Below are 23204 nucleotides of genomic sequence, written 5' to 3' on the forward strand. Positions count from 1 at the left end.
CTATCTAGTCAGTTTACACAAGCCTTGTAGAATGTGGATCATTTAAGAAATGAACATAAAAATTGTAGTTTGTTTATAAATAATAATACTTAATATAACGCAATATAAGATAAACATAAAAAGGTAAACATCTGTGGTTATAAATCATTATTGTTATATGTTATTAATTAATTAAAGATGTTATATTTAAACTAAAAAGTAAAACAGAATGATATTTAACCCCAAAAAGTTAAAACAAGCCCATAAACTATGAATAGCTTCATAGTTGTTACTATTACCACGCGTGAATGATGCATTTAATCTCCACGTGTTTACTCTGTTGACATTTCTCTGCAATACTGTAGTTTGACATACTGTACTCCACCGTTACCTCATTAAACACGATGAGTCCTCACAACTTCACCGAATCCGTTTGCCATCAGTACGCGTGACCCCTGAACCTGCTGCTGCTCGACTGCGAGTCTGTCTGTCTGTGAGTGTGTGCGTGCGCGCGCGTGCCAGCCCTCCGCCATATTCACTGTTGTCTCGCCTTGAGAACGAGCATACAGAGCGTTCGCGACTAGAACCGAAACTGTGTTTTTACACGCGACTTGGGAACCGGCCGACGGGCATAACACGGACCGAAGCGATGGCGAGGAAAAAGAGCAAGCAGCAAGGCGTCGCGGTCAAGGATTTAACGTCGGGACAGCAGCAGCAGAGTCTGTCGAAGAAGCCCGGCGATGCGGGAGCAGCGGCGGCAGGCGGCGGTAACGCTGGCGGTGGAGGAGATGCAGGAGCGAGCAGGACCAATCAGGTAGCTAATGCTAACGCGTCCATCCGCGGTCGACTTCTGGACCTGTTTCGCGCCCTGGGCGATTGGATTTGTAACCATTTAAACCGTCGATTCCACTTGGATTATGTGGCGCGTGTGGTAGTTTGTGTTCTCGCGCTTATTTTACGTTCTGATCTCGCGTTTTTAATGCGTCTGTACTATCGCTGTGCGGGCGGAGCGGCACCAGCTCGCTCTCCACCTATGCAACGATATAAATAAATAAACGCATCGCCCTTAAAGCACTCTCGTGGGCACTAATAAGGCTTTGTGTTACTATTGGATATTTGTGTGACACTGATCGTTCGGATCTAGAGAAAACGAAACGAAAAGTCCACGGGCGAGCACAAAGCTATGGCTGTCGTACAACACTGCTGTGGCTACTAAATTATTCCTGCCTGGGCTGATCGGAGCTACTTACCCGACTAGACAGTTTGTTACTGCTGGTGCACCCCATGACTTAAAAATCACTAGTCCTGTATGGCTGGTTGACCACTTGCTAACATTGTTGCATATATGTAAAGGTTAGGTTTATCGTTACGTTGTACACTGTATATTTTGCGTTTACAGTGTACAACGTCATCTAATACTGTTGAAATGGAAACTTTGGTTGGAAACCTAAACATTTCTTTTGGATTGTGTAGGTTGCGGTATTAGTGTGTATTGTTTGCTTTAAAAAGATGAAGTGGAGGCGAACATGTGTAATTATTATAAAATTTTTAATCACGTTAACAGCTTTGCTAATGCAAAATACATGTTTCTAGTGTAGAAAGTCTCGTGACAGCTTTATTTACTATGCATCATGCTTTTTTTGCATTTGTCATTTATTTTTTCCTATGCATTTAACTTACTAAATATATTTGACAATAGAAAACGTGCATGTGGTGATTTTGGAAAACCTCTTTTCTTATTTGCCAAAAGGGCACAGTTATGATAGCACAAAACTTGTGTGGCCAACTGTTATTTGTGCCAAAAATGCCAAATACATGTCTAGCCTGTTTATTTGCCATAAATGAATCCACTCACGTCGCCTGTTTATGTGTACACCATCATTTTTTCAAAACAGTCATTACTGTTTGCAGGTATGTTCATTGATTTAATATTTTACTGTTATCTTGCAGTCCATGCACACCTGCTGTTTGCTGTGCCATCGGGAATTTAAGGACTGGGGGGCAGGCCAGGTGAACGGGCTCCCCGGTCACGGCTCCAAACTGGCAGAGGCCGTGCCGGCGCTTTCCCAGGCCCTGCTGAGGGAGGTTCCGGGTCGCAAGCTGGCAGACGCTGTGCCTTCGTTGTCCCAGTCGCTGTTGGGCGAAGTGCCGCTTTGGATCTGTCAGAGCTGCAGGAAAAGTGTGGAGGAGGAGGAGAGGAGAACTGTTCAAGAGCAGGCCACACAGGTAAGCAGGAAAACTGATGCATATGGTGACAGCTATGTCTGTGATCAATCTGTGTATAAAAGTTTGTTTGATCAAACTGATAAAGCTTCATGTGTTGAAAGACCAAAATCTGTTCTTTATTTACAAGGAGCATTGGTTTTAAATAAGTGCACTTTAATAGTTCCAGAGTAAATGGCTATACCGTGCTAGCAAAAGTGTTTAGACACTTAGGCCACAATTAAAAATGTATGCATGTTAGTGCATTATAAAACGATTAGACTAAGGGTGCAAACCAACTAACCATTTATCTCAGCCATTGCAGTTTGCTTTTTACAAACAGGGATCAAGATCATTTTCATTAGACATGAAATCAGTAATCTTCAAAGTCGATGTATGTGTCCAAGCGGAGTCTGTAACTATAGACATCTATTATTTAAAAATGTATAATTTCAACAACTTGTCTTGTGTGGCTTTTAAAATGTGCTTGTGCTGTGATTGCCAAGGTCTTGGTTTTAAATAGCGTATGTAAAACCCCATTCACACAGCACTTTGGTCCCAAAAAAATTCCATAAAATTGTCAGAGAGGCTTCTTTGTGAACACAAACGCATCCCGTAAATGTTCTGGGATCGCTTCCGTAAAGAGGACCTAGTACATGGCAAAAAATTATTTTCAGGTATTTTTGTCTTGTTTTCAGTAAAAATATCAAAATATTCTTCAACTAAGATGATTTTTCTTGATGAGCAAAATGACCCAAGAAAATAAGGCTAGTTTTTAACCAAAAATATAAAATTTAAGTGATTTTGTGCATAAAAAAGCAAAAAAATCTGCTAATGGGGTAAGAAAATTTTTCTTGAATTTTTCTTAAATTTAGTGTTTCCAAAAAAATGTCAAGTTTTTTTTGTTTACCCCATTGGCAGATTTTTTTGCTTGTTTTTGCACAAAATCAATAAAATTTGATATTTTTATTTAAAAAAAACTAAACTTATTTTCTTGGGTCATTGCTCATCAAGAAAAAGCATCTTAATTTAAGAATTTTTAGATATTTTTACTGAAAACAAGACAAAAATACTAAGAATTGTTTTTTTTGACGGGATGTGTGTGTATGCACACAGAGATTCCGGAAAATCACTGGCAGAAATGAACCAAAAATCAAACGATCCCGGACGCATTTTCTATATCTCTGTGTGAAAAGGTCTTAAATTCAACCGGACATGCATAGGTGCAAATGTTATGTTTAAAGCAATGTTGCATAATGCTCATTCATGTTTGTTGATATTTAGTTTGTGGTTTTAATCTTTTATTAGACTGTGTTTGTGGCCGAAACTCCTCATATTTAGTTCCAGAGCTTAGCTCGGTGTGTCATTGAGGACAATCCTGTGTACACCACACACAAAACAGTCTGATACAGCTGACATGTCCAGTACCGTAAGCTGTAGCTCAGGGCAAGCAGTTCATGTTCAAACAAAGAGACCGTACTTTTGTATAATCTTTTCCTTTCTGGCGGTCTTGTTTGAGAATTTCACAGGCTCACAGTTTGATTGACATCTAAACCGATGGATTTGTGTTGTTATCCAGGTACCACTGTCCCACTCCTCCTCGTGTAAGTCTCAGAACTGTGGTAATGGTTATCCAGAGCACAGCTCAGTGGATTGGGACCCGAGCTCCTTCCTGTCGGCACGCAAACTTTCCGGCTTGTGGAATTCTGCTCATTCGAACGGAGGATCTCATTGTAACCACAGCACATCTACGCTTTCACAAGGTACGGACCTCTGATTCCTGTATCCTATTTTCGCAGCAGTTTAATATAGTTTCCTATCTGATTTCTTGGATGTGTAGTGTTACTGAGCGGTTTCAAAATAATTTTAACTCCGTAAATGTGTTCATTATTTCATGTTATTTCAATCGGCTGATGGTACGTTCTGGTACATTCTTCGCTTCAGTTTTTGTAAGGAATATTAGCAAGGAATATTCTGTACTTTTACAACATAAGAATAATATTTCTCATCACGACAGGTGGAACCTTGGGACCATCTTGTCATGAGAAAAGATCTTCTCATGACGCTCCTGGGAAGGCTGCTAAAACGTTCGGGACCAAAGTCTGTCCCTACAGTCATCCCGCATCCCAGAATTCCAGTGCGTCTCCTGGGTCACTTTCTGCTTCATCTGATCTATGTAAGACCAACCCCAAGCACTTCAAGACAATGTGTCGACGACCAACACCTCCAGGTCAGAAGACAATATGAAATGCGTGACCCTGTCTGTGAAGTCTCAGGAGGATTGAAGTTTGCTGATGATCTTACTTAGTCAAAATTAAATATATCAAGGTTTTATTTTCACAGACTGTTCTTTACATTACACAGGATGAATTAATGTAGTAAACAGTCAATCACAAAAATGACTTAAGCTGGGTTTTCACAGACTGGGTCACGTATGTGTTTTATATGTGTTGCTAGTTAATAGAAGCATCAGACGTTTTTTTTATCTATCTTGAAAGATGAAGCGTTTGTCCTAGTTTTAGATGCACAACTTAACAAAAGTATATAATATGTTGATGGTATTAACTGAAAGAATATGTGCTATCGCTTTAATGTGAACAATATTTATCACATTATCATATTGCATCCAATTATTGGATGTGAGATGCATGGCTGTAATCCCAATACATGACATGGTTTTACCAAAAGTCCTTAATGAAAAGGAAACCAAGTGACAAAATTGCTTCTGTTAACCTTAGTTAGGATGTAAACTAACTTAAGTGTACATCGCTTTAAAACTCCCATCATAAAAAAATCAATTAAAATTGTGTTTTTTTCAACAGGTGAAGCGTTCCACCCAGGCGATCACCACCAAGCTGCAGACCTCTCCGTGCCGCCCAACAGTCCCACAGGTCTCTCCTCCCAGCATTCCTCGCTGCTGCCCCCCAAACAAAACTCCAGTCAGCACGTTCACGTCAACTCCCCTAGCACGGGCCTGGCGTCACACGCTCCCTTCTCCCCCCTGGTACCAAACATTCACGCTCCCACAGTCAAGCACTCAAATGGGGCCGACAGTCCGGCGGCCCTTCACAAACCCAACGCCTGCAAGAATTCCCACATTCCTGCTGCAAACACGCAACCCGGTAAACTCAGCAACTCGCTCGTAAGCTGCAGTCACCCCTGCAACGGGCACAGTAACGGCAGCTCTGTAGCATCCCCTAATGCTGGACATCTAACGCCCGGGTCATGCAGGTTAGCATTGCTTCAGTTAACTTACAGATGTGTGCTGGTCGGTGGTTTATGCTGTAATTTCTAGACTGTATGGTTAAAGTTGTGTTATTCTGTATGAGCAGGGACCAGGCATGTAAAGGGCACAAGATGGCCAATGGGTCGTTGTGTCACGCCCCGCCCTGTGAGCTTGAAGATGGAGATGATGAGGACAGCAGCTCAGAGCGAAGCTCCTGTGCATCCTCCTCCACCAACCAGAAGGACGGGAAATACTGTGACTGTTGCTACTGCGAATTCTTCGGCCATAATGCGGTACGTTTGTCTTAACGTTCGGCTTTATTGTACATTTGTATGTGTACACGTGTAAGTTCTAATTAATACGTTCTCTGCTTTTTCAGCCGCCAGCCGCACCCACCAGTCGGAACTATGCTGAGATTAGGGAGAAGCTTCGGTCCAGATTGACCCGACGTAAGGAAGAGCTTCCTCAGAGACAGGACCTGGACCCGACAGCACCCAGTGCCATAGACCATCGAGATGTGGACGAGCTTTTGGACTTCATCAACAGCACAGAACCCAAACCCGTCAACAGTGCCAAGGCTGCCAAACGTGCCCGACACAAACAGAAGAAAAAGGTACTGTTTTATGCTTATCTAGATGACTTGTATGAGAGTTTTAAGTCATTTGAAACATCATTTTGGTGTGTTTGAGTGTATTATACCAAGGAGGATTAGGGCCAAGCCAAAACTAAAAATAAAAACATCTTGAGATTAAAATCATTTATAAAACAAGATTTAACTAGTAGTTTTTGGAGGAATTTTTTACGGGAATAAAGTTGTAATATTTTGAGAATAAAAGTCGTAATATTGCGAGAATAAAGTCAATATAATGAGAATAAAGTCGATATAACGAAATAAAAGGCGTAAAATTGCGAGAATGAAGTCGGCATTACGAAAATAAAAGACGTAATATTGCGAGAATGAAGTCGGCATTGGGAAAATAAAAGACGTAATATTGCAAAAACAAATAGGACGAGCATAAAAGTCTTAATATTGCAAGAATAAAGTCTAATATAATGAGAATAAAAGTCATAATATTGCGAGAATAAAGTCGATATAACGAAATAAAAGATGCAATATTGCAAAAGAAAAGAAGACGATATAACGAAACTAAAAGGCGTAAAATTGTGAGAATAAAGTCGGCATTGCGAAATAAAAGCCGTAATATTGCAAAAGCAAATAGGACGAGAATAAAAGTCTTAATATTGCAAGAATAAAGTCTATATAATGAGAATAAAAGTCATAATATTGCGAGAATAAAGTCAATATAACAAAATAAAATATGCAATATTGCAAAAAAAAAAGACGATATAAAGAAAATAAAAGACCTAAAATTGTGAGAATAAAGTCGGCATTGCGAAAATAAAAGCCGTAATATTGCAAAAACAAAAAGGACGAGAATAAAAGTCATAATATTGCAAGAATACAGTCAATATAATGAGAATAAAGTTGATGTACCAAAAATAAAAGTAGTGATATTGCAAGAATAAAGTCAATATAATGAGAATAAAGTCGATATAACAAAATAAAAGTCGTGATATTGCAAAAACAAAAGGCCTTAATATTTTATTCCCAAAATATTATGACTTTATTCTGGAAAAATATGACTTTATTCTCTTTATATTGACTTTATTCTCTATATATTATGACTTAATTCTCGTTATATTGACTTTATTCTCGTAATTTTACTTTATTTTGATTTTTTTTCTAAAGTAGAAACTACTAGTTATATCTTGCATTATAATTACTTCAATCTTGAGATGTTTTTATTTTTTTTTTAGCTTGGCCCTTATCCTCCTTGGTAGTTTTATGTGTGTAGCAGATTAACATATGTGTTTTACATAAATATAGGCATTATGCTTGTGTAAATAAATAGCAAGACTCCTATGTAAGAGTATTGTTCTGAATTTTGCCAATCAAAAATCCAAATTATTTAGTTGGGTTGGGTAATTTTCCCAAAATTATCTACCTGGCATTCAGCTGTAACCTTCATGTTACTTTCCAGTGGTTATAAGGGCAAAATTGGCCTGACAAATAGGACCAGTATGTTGCCGTTTCAATGAATACTGGATGACTTAGACTTTTTCTCATAATAGATCCTTTGTCCAGTGCACCTGCCTCCAGCCGTCGTGTTGTGTGAATGTTTATATTTAAAAAAACTTCCATTTAAAAAAAAATTGAATGTAGGGCAGGGCGGTATATCAGGTTTTGGTAAAATATCAGTATTTTTCCCACCGGGATACAAGATATTGGATAAGATAATACCATTTATATCGGTATGGTCTTATATGACCCTCGTTCTTTGCAACAGAAGATCAGATGTTAGCTTTCCAACCAGCTCGCATGTTGTGCAGTTTTTTATTTACTTCATCATGCTTTTTTAATAAATCTGAATGTGACATCTCACATGAGACTTTAACTTGCATCTAATCATTTATTCCACTTTGTAGAAAATACCAAGATAGTTATTAAAAATCGTAATTTGGCCCAAAATAACTGAGATATAAATTTAGATCAATACTACCCAGCCCTAACTGATATAAAAATTAGGTAAAGAAAACTTGATGATAGTAACTGAGAAGTTTTTAAGAATCAAATAATTTGTGATCAGAGCTTCTTTATACAGATTGTACCGTTTGAAGTTCTGGCGCTTGTTTGATATCCAAAAATAATCTTGCTTGTTTTAGTCTTATAAGAAATAACTGAATTACATGAAGGTGACTGTTTTCAACTGGTTTTCATCAGGAGAAGGAAAGGGCTCTTCAGGTTGGCGTGGATGTGACCAGCTGTGAACCCCGCTCCGCATCGCCTCCCGACCCCTTAGAAGATTCCACTTCGGACGGAGAAGCCAACAGACTTTTGGAGTGGCCTCAGCTGGAACTGGAGAGGGTCAACAGCTTCCTGACCAGCCGCCTGGAGGAGATCAAAAACACCATTAAAGACTCCATCCGTGCCTCCTTCAGCATGTACGACCTCAACCTGGACGTCAATGACTTCCCCAAGAAGGCGGCCACGCTCGAAGGAAACCACCTGCTGTCTCATCTCAACGGATCTTCGGATCTACAGCAGATAGACTTGGACCTGGCACCGCTCTCGCTGAGGAACTTTAAGAAAGATCTGGATATCGTCAACGGCTGGGAGAATACCACCACTGCGGCCAAAGACATTCAGAGGCTTCACACAACGCCCAGTCTGTCCAAGCTCATCCGTGTCCGCTCCCCGGAAAGATGCCCGGCAGCGGGTTCGGAGTCGGCTCCACCCAGCCCCGCTTCTACAGCTAAGCCCAAGGATGAAATCCCTGAAACCAAGGCCTCGGCTGGATCTGGATCCAAGACTAAGAAAGCTAAGAAACAGCAGAATCAGAAACAGCAGGACCAGTTGATTTCAGAGCAGCTGACCGGTACGAAAAGCACGAGGAATCTGCCTGAGACGCAGAAAGCATCGGAAACGAGGGGGGCAGATGCGGACAAAAGGTCGAAAGGTGGATTGAAACAGAACCACCAGACACAGCAACAGGCAGACTCCCAGAAAACTGGAAATAAAAGGGCAGAAGAGGGGAAAACGTGCAAGCAGTCATCCAATGGAGCCTCAAACGGTCACCATAACACAGGGTCCAACACACAGAGAGCGAAAAACGACCTCTCGGACACACGGAGTAACAGGTCGGAGCCTGACGTAGACACTAAAACAACAAATACTCCCAGTGCACAGCAGCAGACCCAGCAATCGAAGGGAAAGACTAAAAATAAAAACAAAAACAAGACGGAGAAGTCGAAAAGCGCAATTGGTAAGTGACCATTACAGTAAAGCGAACTAGCCGCTAGCAACTTGATGCTAGGTTTCTTGTTCTGTTTCATGATCTTGACAATATCTGATTTTTGTTTCATCCATGATAGATGACGTATTCCTTCCCAAAGACCTTGACCCGACAGAAATGGATGAGATTGATCGCGAGGTTGAGTATTTCAAGAGGTACGGATCAGTTATCTGCTCTTTTATTAGGTTTTTAAAAAATAATACATTTATTTAAAGGGACACTACACTTTTTTGAAAATATACTCATTTTCCAGCTCCTCTAGAGTTAAACATTTGATTCTTACTGTTTTGGAAACCGGGTCTCCGGGTCTGGCGCTAGCAGTTTTAGCATAGCTTAGCACAATCCATAGAATCTGATTAGACCATTAGCATCACGCTAAAAATTAACCAAAGAGTTTTAATATTTTTCCTATTTAAAACTAGTTAAAACATTGTATGTTTGCCCTGGAAGTTTTTGAAAATTTACATACATAGATACAGGTCATTGAAAGTGCTTGAATCTATTTTATGCAAGTAGTTTTCTGGAGAAATAATCCATATTATTCACTGTGTAGTGTAGGATAATATCATAAAAAATTTAGACTTTTAAAACACATGTGCTAAACTGTTCACTTTAAATGCTTAAATCTTCTGTAAGCGAGTGTTGATTCATACCAAAATACTTTTTTGCATAGTTGTGTTTGACAAATGAAAACATCTCAGGTTACATATGTAACTGTTGTTCCCTGAGAAGGGAACGAGACGCTGCGTCCCTCTTGCCATACTTCCTGCATCCCTGTAAAGCCGTCTTTGGCAATATTTCAGATAGCGATATACTTCCTGGTTCCCGCATCACCCTGTCTTTGTCGTTAAGCCTCACCGTTGGTTGAATTTGATATACACATTCAGACGCACTTACCACTGAAGGCGTCCCCAAAGTGTTACCGCAGTGACGCAGCGCAAGTTCCCTCGAAAGGGAACTGTAACAATGTATCTTAAAAGGGAACACGATGTAACCTTGCTCTCACTTGAAATGTGTCCCCACTCCCCACCTTTAGTCCTTGAGGGTATTGGACCTGGAAAGTCCTTGAAAGGTCCTTGAATTACTAAGGTGTGGGAAGATTTGAAAAATAGAGTTTGTTGCTTAATTGTCTCCTTAATTTCTCCACATTCTTAGGTTTTGCCTCGACTCCGCTAAACAAACCCGACAGAAGGTGGCTGTGAACTGGTCCAACTTCAGCCTCAAAAAGACCCCTTCAAATGCAGCTCAGTAACAGATGGGTGATGGTAAAGAAAACCCGCCCCTCCCTCAGCAAGACTGTACTAAAAACCAGTTTGGCCTTTGGTTACCGTACTTAACACTCAAAGGTTGTTCCCTCTCACAGCCATTTCTGCCTCTAAGCCATGGGTTTTGATCACCATCATCAAACATCTTTTCTTTTGTCGGCGAGGGATTACACAGCGTCGTGACCTCAGTCCTAAAATCTGCATCTTGTTATCGCAAAACACATTTGGGTACTGGTCCAGTCCATCTATATGCTTTATATGTGGTATGTTAACTGTTATTTTACAATAAAAAAATGTTTTTATTCACAACAGTGGTGAGATTTGACCCTGTCAACCCTTTTTTTAAACCGCTCATGTGTGTTTTAAAGGTACTTCTCCACGTAAAGTCATCCACCTTGCAAATATACTGTAGTCTTAGAATAGATGCAAAGAAAGCATTTTATACGAAATTCAAATGGCTGTATTATTCATAATGGAGGTAAAGTCAGCAAAGACTGTTGTGTTTTAGTTTGTAGAACTGTCAAATGTCTATGTGAGCTAAACAGATCTGGAAATGATGTTACACCCATGTCATTTCACAGTCGACTGTGTAAGGCTGTGCTTTAGTTGCACCTGTGACGGTTTAGATGACTGTGCACGTGGATTTTGTGGTCCATTAGTGCAAAAACAGTCGGTACTTACACTGAATGGCTTGTGAAAAGATTTTTGGATGTTTTTTAAAAAAAGATACAACACTAAAATTAACTTGATTTTTAAGACCTGTATCCGTTGTCACTTTTCTACAAGAAAACTGAAGAGGTTGTGATTTTCCTTGCATGATGCTTAAAACTGACAAGTGTAGGCTACTACAAATCTCCCATGATTTTTCACTTTGTATGGAATGCTGTCGGAGACCGAAATTCCCTGATTCCTTGACTGAAGTCTTATGCTAATATCCCTGGTGGTTTGGATATAGTTCTGTGCTGTGACCACATTATCAATGCTGTTGTTGTAAGTTTCAGTTTGTACGTTTTCAGCATCACCCTTGTTTCGGCTGCATGATGCTATCAGACATCCAGACACATTTGGTGTGTAAAGTTTCAGACCCGTCTTTATTTTGTCCATTTCAATGTCTGTTACGTTGGCTATCAAGAAACTTTTCTTATGATTTTAGGGGCTTAAAATTTTTACCACAGTGGTACAAGCACTCACACATTTTTGCCCTTTATAGCATTGCTTTGTATGTCTGCTGCTTTTTTGTTAATGTGTATCCCTGGAGCTCAGCCCCTTGTGGTTAAAGGCCAAACTAAAATTGACATTTTGTTGCTAATGAGGGTCTGGGTAGGGTATGTGATTGACAGACGTACATTTACCTTGAAGGATTCAGATGAAATGATGATCCTTTTTAACCAGTTTGAGCTTTTGTTTTCATTTTTCTCGACATCTTTGACTCTATCCAGGTTATATTAAACTAGAAACATCTTAAACATTGGAATGTAGATTTATACTTACCATTATTGGCCAAGTGTATGTTGGCTTCCTGTTTTTGTTTTTTATTATTATAATTATTATTATTCACTTTTGATACTGTGAAAATCTTTCATGAACGAAAGATTAAAACATGACAATTTTGAAAAAAAAAATCCAATGTGTTTTGTTTGCTTTCTCAACTTGAATTTTGATTAAATGATGTGTAAATGACGCATTAACAAGAACTTAGATTTCCAAGACAAATGAGAAAAAATTCTGACTTCAAAGTTTGACATTTTAGGCTTAAACGCAAGTTAGTAGTTTACATTGTTTTCAAGGTTAAACAATCGCCGAACGCTTTGTTTGGTTACGTCCTTTTGGGCCACCGTAGTCTACGTCATCTATACGTCACGCTTCCGTTTTCACAGTAGCAGCGTCGCATGCTAGCTAGTATAAACAATGCTGGGTTGAAAATAATGTAACATCTATTTGTAACATAATTTTTCACTAATCATTAATTATAAATTATAATCCTAAAAGTATTTAATTGACTCGACCACCATGGACGCAGAAAACCGATCTAGAAAGGTGAGTGTTACTTGGTCGTAGCTCGTAAATAAACATGTTAGCTGGAAATACAGTAAAAACATTCGAGCGACATTTCTGTTAAAACCTTACATGTATTGTGTTTATTTTTGTGTAATGAATGTTTTGTGTTTATTTAATATAAAGTATCGTTTTATGGGTTTATATAATTAGCAAAACGTGTAGGAATCCAACAAACGTATTACATGTCCATATGTGGAAAGTTAACATGTGCAACTTTAATGACCCATGGCATGTACTTTTAAAATGAATTATCACACAATACGATCATTTACAGTAAACTTGTAATGGTAAACGTACATAAAAAATTATGAAGACACCTTCTTTCATATATTTTTGTAAAGTGTTGATAAAGAAAACATGAGGACGTTATGTTATACTTAAACTACTCAAGTACAATACATTAAAATGGATACGAATCTGTTTTAGGTATTTCACACAGTTTTTATTGAAACTACAACCACCTAAGAGCAATATTTGTATTTCTAAACTGTTGTATAAGTTGTCTGTCATTTGTAAGTGTTGCAATGCTGTATTTGGCTTGATTGTTTGGATTTTTTTTTGATGATTATATAAATGCAGGTACATTTGTTGTTCAAATTCATTTTATGCCAATTGTTATATTTATAATAATTTTAATAATTTGGTACTTATTCTCATGCCACACAAGAGGTCACAATATGTTACAGGACATAACAATTTAATATTTTCTGTTAAAAGAGTCGCCATGAATTCACCAAGTAAGCTGTGATCCTGGATCAACATTTTAATCAAAGATACCCCAACCTACCCTTACCTCAATCCCTAATCATTTTTAAACCCTCAAATGAGTGTGAAATAATAGTTTGAGGAGTATTTCTTAAAAGCCCCTAACCCAATCCTAAACTTGCAATCTGATTGGTTAATGAAAATGTTGATCCAGGATCATCACATCCTACTTGGTGAAATCATGTAATGCGTCTTTTATAGTTAAAAATCATGACATAGGGGCGGTTTCCCGGACCAGAATTTGCTTAATCCAGGACTAGGCCTTAGTTTAATAAGGAAATTGAACTGGTTTTAACAAACATGTCTTTCTAAAAACATTACCTGTGTGCATTTTGAGGTAAAACAAAGGGCACTGATGTATTTTAAGATAATGCAAGTGCAAGTTGTTTTCAGTTTGGACAGCTCTTAAAACTGTTTAAGTCTAGGACTAGTCTAATCCCAGTCCGGGAAACTGCTCCAGAAAGTTTGACAGAAATGACCCTGACTAATTCGGACAACAGAAAATCATGATTTTTGGCTATATAAAAGTCTTTTAACAGAAAATATGATATATGTAATGGCCTGTAACATCTTGTGATCCATAAGTACCACATAATTAAAATAATGAATAAAATGACTATTTAAAAATAGACCCCAAATGTACCTGCAATTAGATAACCGCGCTAATGCTGAATGACTCCTAATATGCAAATTCACAGAGAAACAACAGTGAGGAGAGGTCTGGATCCGATGGGTCAGAGGATGATGACTATGTACCGTATGTTCCTGTTAAGATCAGAAAACAGCAGATGGTAAGTAACCTCTTCTTAAATTTCAACATTAACAGTCACTTAAACAAATTGTGTTTTTGTTTCCTGTGACAGTCTGTCAATGTTACATGTCCCAGTCATTCTGAATGAACTCTTTCCCTTCCTCATGTTTGCTCTTTAATCAAATATATGAGTATTTACCCTGTAATGGAAATAAAAATCATTGTGTGATGTGTCCACAACAGTTTCAGAAGATGATGCGACTGCGTGGAAAAGGGCTCACGGAGGAGGAACAGAAAGACAGTGGAGGAGAGCAGAAAGATGAGGATGAAGGTCTTGGTCCTCGATCTAATGTCAGTTTACTGGACCAGCACCAACACCTCAAGGAAAAAGCTGAAGGTCTTTAAACTTTGTCCCTAATATCACTGTGTATACATTGTATAACATGTTTTTTTTTTTTTTTTTTGCTTAGTGTTTAGTGCAGGGGTCTTCAACCTTTTTGATATATTCTACTCAAAACTTTTTTGTTTTACTTGTTGATTTTTTTATTTTGCATGTTGATATGTTTTATAAAAAAGCTAAGCCTATATAAAAAAATATGTCATTTAAAAATATAAAAATTGATTAAAATGTGCTTTGGCGGGCAACTCGCAGACTCTGTGTGGGCAACCTGGTGGTCGATTCCAGTGTTGTCTGATCCGACTCTCCTCTCTCTCTTCCCAACAATTTCCTGTTCCTTACTTTCCTTGTTCAAACAGCTGAAACATTTATTTTATTATTTTAATAAAAACACCCTGTATTTATATTTTCATTAACATTTATAGCTCGTAAGGAGTCAGCTAAGGAGAAACAGCTAAAAGAGGAAGAAAAGATTCTGGAGAGCGTGGCTGAAGGCAGAGGTAAGCAAACGCAGAATCAAACAAGTTTTTGTTTGTACTTAACAAGCAGCATGTCATTTTATATACATTTTGTATTGTCTTTATCAGCTTTGATGTCCGTAAAGGAAATGGCCAAAGGTATAACATACGAAGACCCAATTAAAACCTAGTGAGTGACTTTCAATGCCCGCTAGATCGTCCGCAGCCTTGTTTGTGTTCCTGTATAAACAAGCTTCCTTTTCTTCTCCCCAGCTGGAAACCACCGCGTTACATTCTCGGCATGCCACCGGCGCGCCACGAGCGAGTCCGGAAGAAGTACCATATTCTCGTGGAGGGTGAAGGCATTCCACCTCCCATTAAGAGCTTCAGAGAGATGAAGTTTCCTCAGGGTAAGATCCATCTTAGCTGGTTTACATGCGACACTTCATTCACAGCATCACGCTAATGGCCTTCTCTTAATGGTCTCCTGCAGCCATTCTGAAAGGTCTGAAGAAGAAAGGAATCCTTCACCCGACACCCATTCAGATTCAGGGGATACCAACGATGTAAGTCTGCATTGCTTGAGGCGATATATTCAATCTAGGGTTTTACTTTTGTTTAAGTTTAGAATTGTAATTGAAATGTACTCATTTAATTATCTTTGTTGCTCCATCCAGTCTCTCTGGACGAGACATGATCGGTATCGCTTTCACCGGCTCAGGAAAGACTCTCGTGTTCACATTGCCCATCATCATGTTCTGTCTGGAGCAGGAGAAAAGATTGCCGTTCTGTAAGAGAGAGGGACCCTACGGCCTCATCATCTGCCCTTCTGTAAGTGTCTCGCAGATATTTGACCTTCTGTTATTCACAATGCACCAAACAGCCAGCAACGATTTGTTGCATTTTTCTTTCCGCCTGTAGAGGGAGCTGGCGAGGCAGACTCACAGTATCATTGAGTACTACTGTAAATTGCTGGAAGATGAGGGGGCTCCACAGTTGCGTTGTGCTTTGTGTATTGGGGGAATGTCAGTCAAAGAGCAGATGGAGGTGGTGAACCAGTAAGTCAGTTTTTTGCATATTTAAGCAGCATTTCCTTAAAAAGATATTTGACATGGTTATCTTTCATACTTGTGATCATGTCACTGCAGCGGGGTGCATATGATGGTGGCCACTCCAGGCAGACTGATGGATTTGTTGAACAAGAAAATGGTGAGTCTGGACATCTGCCGTTATCTGGCTCTCGATGAGGCTGACAGGATGATTGATATGGGATTTGAGGAAGACATCAGGACCATCTTCTCTTACTTCAAGGTAATTTTTCTTGCACATCTCATACTTTTATTTTTAGTATTCAATTAGGAGGTGTATGTTAAAAGTCCCACTATGGTGAAAAACCATGTGCAAATTCATCATTTAACACTGTTGTAGTATTTTATCTATAATATTTGAGTTTTTCAAAAAGACTTCTCATTGGTTGCTACGTCACATACACACGGGGGTGTCATGCACCAATTTTTTTTAAGGTAGCACAGTGTGCACAGCTACCCTTCATACTGTAATCATAATTATTCATGTCAATTAAACATCAAAACCTTGTATGCACCATATTCCTATAGACTACACGGACAAAAAGAAAATCGTTTATGTATGATTTGATTACTATTTCATACATTTAAAGGCGGGGTGCACGATCTCTGAAAACCAGTGTTGTCATTTGAAATCACCTAAACAAACATGCCCCTACCCCAATAGAATCTGGACCTTCTTTTATGTAGACCCGCCCCACTCAATACAGTTACTCATGTTAGTTTATACATACATAATAGGTACATAATTTAATGTTAACTCAACAATTACATATACAACCCACATACCCCCTCAGTTTCAATGGGCATGATGCCTCTGCATACACGTAACCAATCACATCAGCACATTTGAACTCACATGGGCTGAAATCATGTGCAGTTGGTAAAAGTCTAACCTGTTAACATCAGTGCTAAAACAATTAGTGCTGCAAACATATGCATTGTGAAACGGGACTTGCCAGTGTGTCTGAAACGGCAGAAATTAGCATGTTTACGCATACGAAAGGGTGGAGGTGGGGACTTGTTTGCATATTCATATATATGATCCAAGCTGTGCGAATGAGTAGAGGTGGGGAGTTATTTGCATATTAATAGATCCACATTTACTAAACAAGGGAATTACATTCAAGTGATTTTAAAGCATGTAGAAATTAATTTTACACATCCTTTTATGATGCTTACAGAGGAGTTTTAAGTGATAGAAATGATTGACTACAGAAGAAGACTTTAAATAAAATAAATTTGTTTCCCATGGATGTTTTTTGAAAATTTGGATGAATGAGATCTTTATGAATTCAGGATTTTCTACCTGCAGATGAGCAATCATTTCTCATTGTTCTGGTTTTGTTTAGGGTCAAAGACAAACGCTGCTGTTCAGTGCCACTATGCCCAAGAAGATCCAGAACTTTGCCAAGAGTGCTTTAGTTAAGCCCATCACTATCAATGTTGGCAGAGCAGGAGCTGCAAGCTTGGACGTCATCCAGGTAAAACATTAAGATTCATTTAAGAGCCTTGTTGCTTTTAGAAAACATGCTTAACATGTTACATATAATTTTTTTAAGTAAAATTATTAAACCCCCCGTTAAAGGTCCCGTGTGTTTACAGTGTGCAATATAACATGTGTTTATGTTTCATGTGTAAAAAAAACACAATTTACTTATCTTTATAGTGCTGTTTTCACTGTCCTCAAAACGTGCTGATGTATTACTTGTTATATGAAGTCCCTCCTTTCAGAAATATGTATCGAGTTCTGATTGTGTAGTTTGTTTAGTGTGTTGTGATTCGATAGCAGCTTAGCTTACCGTTAGCTTAGCTGGCGACTGACGTATTCCTGTGGGCGGAGTTTAGTCAAAAACTGTTCTACTGACGTCATTAATGCAGGAAGTGTAGTCCAAACCGGACGTTCGCTGTAGGCCAGGGCTAGTCAACTTGCAGCCCGCGGGCCAAGTGCGGCCCGCCAATCATCTTTATCTGGCCCGCTGGTCACCTTTGGCTGTTTCTCAATCGGAAGGCTGCAGCCTCCGGAGGTCGCATATGCAGACTGCATACGTCATTAAGTTTAAGTTAACTGAGCATTACATTCACAAATCATAAGCATAATACAACAATTTACGATTAACTAAGAATAATAGTCAACTTTATAGTTGTTAAAGGGACAATAAGTAGGATTTACCCCCATCTAGTGGTGAAATTGTATTTTGCATTCAAATGAACAGTGCTCTCTAGCGCCTCGCCTTTCCAAATGTGTGTTGCAACTATGGTAGCCGTTATGTAATCACTGATCTCCGTGTCCGTTTCAGCTGGTTCATGTGTTCTAAATTGTGGAAACGCGTTGGTAGGCTAGTGCTTTTTGTCCCTCTCTGCTATTATAGTTTATCAATATGGCGAAACGACATGGAAGACTCCTTGGACTTACCCGTTCAATGTAAGTAAAATGGAGAAATTCTAAGCTTGCAAAGAAAAGTCAGATCACTGGCAGAGGTCATTTGACACCAACGAGGACATATTTATGAATAAAGACATTGATTTTGATTAATAAAACACTTAAAATCCTACTTACTGTCTCTTTAAAATTCTGAAATAAGACTTAATGACTGCAGCCGTCTGATTGAGAAATGGCCATAGTCTGATTTAAATTCAGCATGGTTACTTTTACCTTTTCACTGTACATGACAAATGACGGCCGAAAACACGGAAAGGAAGTCAGAAAGGGGCTGCATGGGGTGCCAACCATCTGGTGCGTAATTATCCGATCCAATTCGAGCTTTGGATGCATTAAAGAAAATTAACTTGTGCGACTACTGCGTGTGTGACACGCCGACCAGAAGTGATGTATTTCAGTGTGTTCCAATCAAAACTGTGTGCAACTTAAAAATTATTAATAATTTTTTGTTTCACTTTATTGGTAACATTTGAATACTTTAAAAACGATTAATGACTGGTAAGTAACACACACACACACACACACACACACACATATATAAGTTAAAAGTAAAAATATATAAAAAGTAGAAATAGGGGTAAAAGTTTGGCTCGTGTCATATTTACAATTTTAAAATCTGGCCCCCGAATAATAGTAGTTGAAGACCCCTGCTGTAGGCTTTAAAAGGCGAATTCTGTTAAAGAAATTATATCGCCTGGCAGTGAACTTTGAGCTTTATCATTTTACAGTTATAATTTATGCTATTATAGCAACATTACACACTAACTAGGGTTAAAAAAAATGGGATCAGAAAGAACGTGACCTTTAAAGAATATTGATCTGATACTCATAATTTGTGTGTTTTTAGGAAGTGGAGTATGTCAAAGAAGAGGCCAAAATGGTTTATCTGCTGGAGTGTCTCCAGAAGACCACACCTCCAGTGCGTAGACCCTTCATCATCTCATTCAAGTTGCATCACAATCTCTTTTAAAAATCTAATTTCTCACACTTTCCACATTGCACATACTAGGTGTTAATATTTGCTGAGAAGAAAGCAGATGTGGACGCCATACATGAGTATCTGCTGCTTAAAGGTGTGGAGGCCGTGGCTATACATGGAGGAAAAGGTACTTCCTCATTCATCACCGTGTCTGTTTGTAGTGCAAACATCATCAGTCAGCCTCATACGAGCTGAATCCCTGCAGCTACAGTGTTATCCACTGGGTGTCATCATGTAATGTTTCTTTGATCATAGGCTAAGTTCCCATTGCCATTAAAATCCGATTTTCTTCTCATATGTGACCCATGTCTGACCGTGTGAACGGCACAAACCACATGGAAACTGATCTTTTCGATTCTGATTTGAGCCACTTCCATATGTGGTTCTAAATCATATACAGGTCAGATGTTTTGCTATGTGACCTCAGTCTGAACTGTCATAGCAGAATTCATGTGAATTTTACATCATTTTAAATTGAAATGCGTCACAATTGCGGAAATATCTGTTGTACATCGCCTTATACATGAGAGCCCCCAACACGTGTTTGACCTTCCTGATGTGTTGTCCAGATGACTGACCCGCACGTGACTGGAGACTGCCTCATATGCTCTCGTATCGCTCACTCGCACTTAATGAGATAAAACCGGGGGCAACCTTTCGATCTCTCTGATGAAGCAAATATAGAAGTGATTTAAACTGCAATTCATCGACTGGCCACTAGGGGCTGGCTCTTAAAGGGAGTCAATTCCTATAGACCTCCATGTAAAAAATTCCCATCTTTAGAGCAGAAAAAATTGTTTACAGCCTGGTACCAAAATTGTTTTTGGTCTATATAGCAAATTTTACCCTTCGTGACAACTGTGAGGGGGTGAATATTTTTGTAACTCATCTGTTTAAATTATAATAAGCCTTAAAGTCCTGCATAATTAAGGGCGTGGCCACTTGATTGACAGGTGAACCCTTATTACCGTCGAGCTAGGCGGGCATGGTTTGAGCAACCAGCCACCTCAGCTTCACCCATGTCCCATCTCTTTACCCATTTTTGGTTTTCCGCAAGTGATTTGCGGTGATAGGCGGCCAAGATGGCGACGGCAGGCAACGCCTACTTTAAGCTTCAGGGTTCCCACGGGTCTTTGAAATCCTTCAAAGTTTGTGAATCTGGGTCATAGCTGGGCACCGTGGACAGGCGGCACCTGTCGGTGCCAGTGTGCATACACTCATAGAAAACAATGTGTTCGAGTTTTTTAGAATGGCGCGGGGCATCCGGTGTGCAACCCCCTTAACAAAATATCGGATCGGAGCAAAAAAACAGAATTGAGCATTAATGTTTGCAGTGTGAACGAAGTCTATAGGGTTTTTTTGTTATGATGATGCTAAACTCCAGCTGTGCTTTTTTTTTAGACCAGGAAGAGCGAACCAAAGCCATCGAGGCATTTAAAGGGGGAAAGAAGGATGTTTTGGTAGCTACTGATGTCGCTTCCAAGGGTCTGGATTTCCCAGCTATCCAACACGTGGTCAATTACGACATGCCAGAGGAGATCGAGAACTATGGTGCGTGTTCATATTTTTGCTTATTAAATTTAGCTTAACTTGTAAATAAATCATGTGATGAACAGTAGGTGTGACTGCTAAATGTATTTTAGGGTCCTGGTATGTAATGTCCTGTTTGTCATTTACAGTCCACAGAATAGGAAGAACCGGTCGATCAGGAAAGACTGGAATAGCCACAACATTTATTAACAAAGGATGTGGTAAGTATTTAAAATGATTAATTAAGTCATTTCATAGCTTATAGTTTAGGGGTGGTCCTTATTTTTTCTACTTTTAAAAGTTCATACTCTCACCCCACCAATATGTTTGAATAAATAAATAAAACAATTGGGCCAAAATGTTTTCAATATTAATTAATATTAGAGGTTGCTCAAGACCTTTGAAGTTTAACACATTCGGGTATTTCTCAAGAAATCCAGATTTAGGTGTCCAGCGTGAGAATTTTTAAAAAGCCCCTGAAGCCATTTATTTTTTTTGCACATATATGATTAAGGTCTGAACTTACTATAACCATTATTTTTAGAGAATTTAAAAAATATTTCCTATAGAATTATTTACATTTTTTAGATTATCATTATCAAAAATGATCATTACCGCAACATGATATAACATTAAATATATGCATTTACAAACTCATGTTTCGGTAATGAGAACTAAAAAGTTGTCTAGGTACTATAACAAACAAAATTTTAACTTTTATCTGGAGAGAAAAATAAGACAGTCAATTATGTCCCTTCAAACATTTTTTTTTTAAATGTTAGTTCCTTGAGGGCTTAAACAATGACTGAAAATTGTTGCGGAGGATGAGAAAATTTTTCTTGGACACATTTATATTCCTTATTATTGTCTCTACATTTAGCAATGATCACCAAACACCACATGTTTCTTTACTGTAAATGTTTATAGTATAACATGCACTGAAGCTTTTTATTTTTTAGATTTTTTAATTATAAATATTTCCATGTCAAAGAACCCAAATCCAGTCATGGACACGTTGCGGTAATGACAATTTTCCCCTTAAATGTGAAAAAAAAATGGGTTTGTATGATGTCATTTGAAACATGTGCAAAATAGTACATGAAGAGATGTTTGTAACTTTATGCTTCTTATTTTGATACTCTTTGCATTTACTTTATCAAAAGGTTTCATGACACCTCATAAGTCTAATTTCGCTAGAATCACCCATTCGCGTATTATGTGATACTTTGTGCTAGCATGTATAATTGTTTAACACCTTTAGGAGGTGAGAGTTGAACATTTCAAAATTGACCCATTATAAGGACCACGCTATTATATTTTTTCTCCAAAATAAAACGACTGCACACAATATTAATCATTTTTAGAGCATATATAGTTGTAATTAAAAGTCTAATTTCTTTTCAGATGAGTCGGTGCTGATGGATCTCAAAGCTTTGTTGGTGGAAGCCAAGCAGAAAGTTCCTCCTGTACTGCAGGTCCTCCAGACGGGTGACGAGACCATGTTGGATATCGGAGGTACAGATGACATAAATGTTTTGCAGCATTTTTTAAATTCTGCTGTGAAATTAAACACATTTTGTTTATTTTTTTTCCTCATGCAAGGAGAGAGAGGCTGTACATTCTGTGGTGGTTTGGGCCACAGGATCACAGATTGTCCCAAGTTGGAGGCCATGCAGACCAAACAGGTCACCAATATTGGCCGCAAAGACTACTTGGCCAACAGCTCGATGGACTTCTAATGCTGTCTACGTACCTGCCCGAATCCACTGTTATTTTATTTTATACAAAATGTATTTAAATGTGAAAAGTGTACATTTATTTTTTTCATTGATTTCAGTGAAATTGTCTTGGGAAATGACATATTCTTGCTGTATGTTTCAAAAAACTGCTTAAAATAATGCAGGTCAAACATTTATTAAATGCAACGTTTGTAACCGGTGATACTTCATACCGATGTTCTTCTGAATCTCCCCCATGCACGTTTTTGATAACTTGTTTGCTTCACATCCCGTGTAAATAAATGTGAAGGTGAACTACAACTCCTGTTTGTTTTATGATACAATAAAATCTTGTCTTGAGATTATCTCTCATCTTTACAGCCATGTTTATGAGCAACCTTAACCTCCTAAGACCCAAGTTTTTTTTTTTTCAGATTTCTACCAGCTATTTTGAAACCGATATAATAACCAAATATTTTTCTAAGGAACATGAA

At 38.6% G+C, this 23204-nt stretch overlaps 2 protein-coding genes across 2 annotated transcripts; both read left to right on the forward strand.

Annotated features, from left to right (window-relative positions):
• The first annotated feature begins 388 nt into the window (after positions 1-388).
• fam193b (family with sequence similarity 193 member B) lies at positions 389-12123 on the forward strand. The gene is made up of 10 exons (XM_065263937.2): positions 389-793; positions 1930-2205; positions 3761-3944; positions 4199-4411; positions 5004-5412; positions 5514-5700; positions 5787-6020; positions 8190-9231; positions 9341-9416; positions 10417-12123. Exons 1-10 carry the CDS (start codon positions 629-631, stop codon positions 10511-10513), a joined length of 2883 nt encoding a protein of 960 aa, XP_065120009.2. The 5' UTR covers positions 389-628; the 3' UTR covers positions 10514-12123.
• Positions 12124-12374: 251 nt separating this feature from the next.
• On the forward strand, positions 12375-23070 carry LOC135719512 (probable ATP-dependent RNA helicase DDX41). Its single transcript, XM_065242147.2, has 17 exons — positions 12375-12563; positions 14048-14140; positions 14344-14497; positions 14923-14997; positions 15085-15145; positions 15229-15365; positions 15449-15521; positions 15633-15786; positions 15877-16013; positions 16104-16266; positions 17393-17524; positions 19331-19402; positions 19493-19589; positions 20864-21013; positions 21142-21213; positions 22397-22507; positions 22595-23070. Exons 1-17 carry the CDS (start codon positions 12537-12539, stop codon positions 22729-22731), a joined length of 1845 nt encoding a protein of 614 aa, XP_065098219.1. The 5' UTR covers positions 12375-12536; the 3' UTR covers positions 22732-23070.
• Positions 23071-23204: the final 134 nt, after the last annotated feature.

This window comes from Paramisgurnus dabryanus, chromosome 16 (genome assembly GCF_030506205.2).
Source record: "Paramisgurnus dabryanus chromosome 16, PD_genome_1.1, whole genome shotgun sequence".
NCBI classification, from domain to species: Eukaryota; Metazoa; Chordata; class Actinopteri; order Cypriniformes; family Cobitidae; genus Paramisgurnus; species Paramisgurnus dabryanus.

What these genes read in the sequence shown, in the direction of transcription:
- fam193b (XM_065263937.2), top strand. Translation starts at nt 629, where the DNA reads ATGGCGAGGAAAAAGAGCAAGCAGCAAGGCGTCGCGGTCAAGGATTTA. An exon ending in CACATCTACGCTTTCACAAG is followed by an intron (nt 3,945 to 4,198) that starts GTACGGACCTCT and finishes TCATCACGACAG; the next exon opens with GTGGAACCTTGGGACCATCT. An exon ending in AATTCTTCGGCCATAATGCG is followed by an intron (nt 5,701 to 5,786) that starts GTACGTTTGTCT and finishes CTGCTTTTTCAG; the next exon opens with CCGCCAGCCGCACCCACCAG.
- LOC135719512 (XM_065242147.2), top strand. Translation starts at nt 12,537, where the DNA reads ATGGACGCAGAAAACCGATCTAGAAAG. An exon ending in GAGCGTGGCTGAAGGCAGAG is followed by an intron (nt 14,998 to 15,084) that starts GTAAGCAAACGC and finishes TGTCTTTATCAG; the next exon opens with CTTTGATGTCCGTAAAGGAA. An exon ending in ATTTATTAACAAAGGATGTG is followed by an intron (nt 21,214 to 22,396) that starts GTAAGTATTTAA and finishes ATTTCTTTTCAG; the next exon opens with ATGAGTCGGTGCTGATGGAT.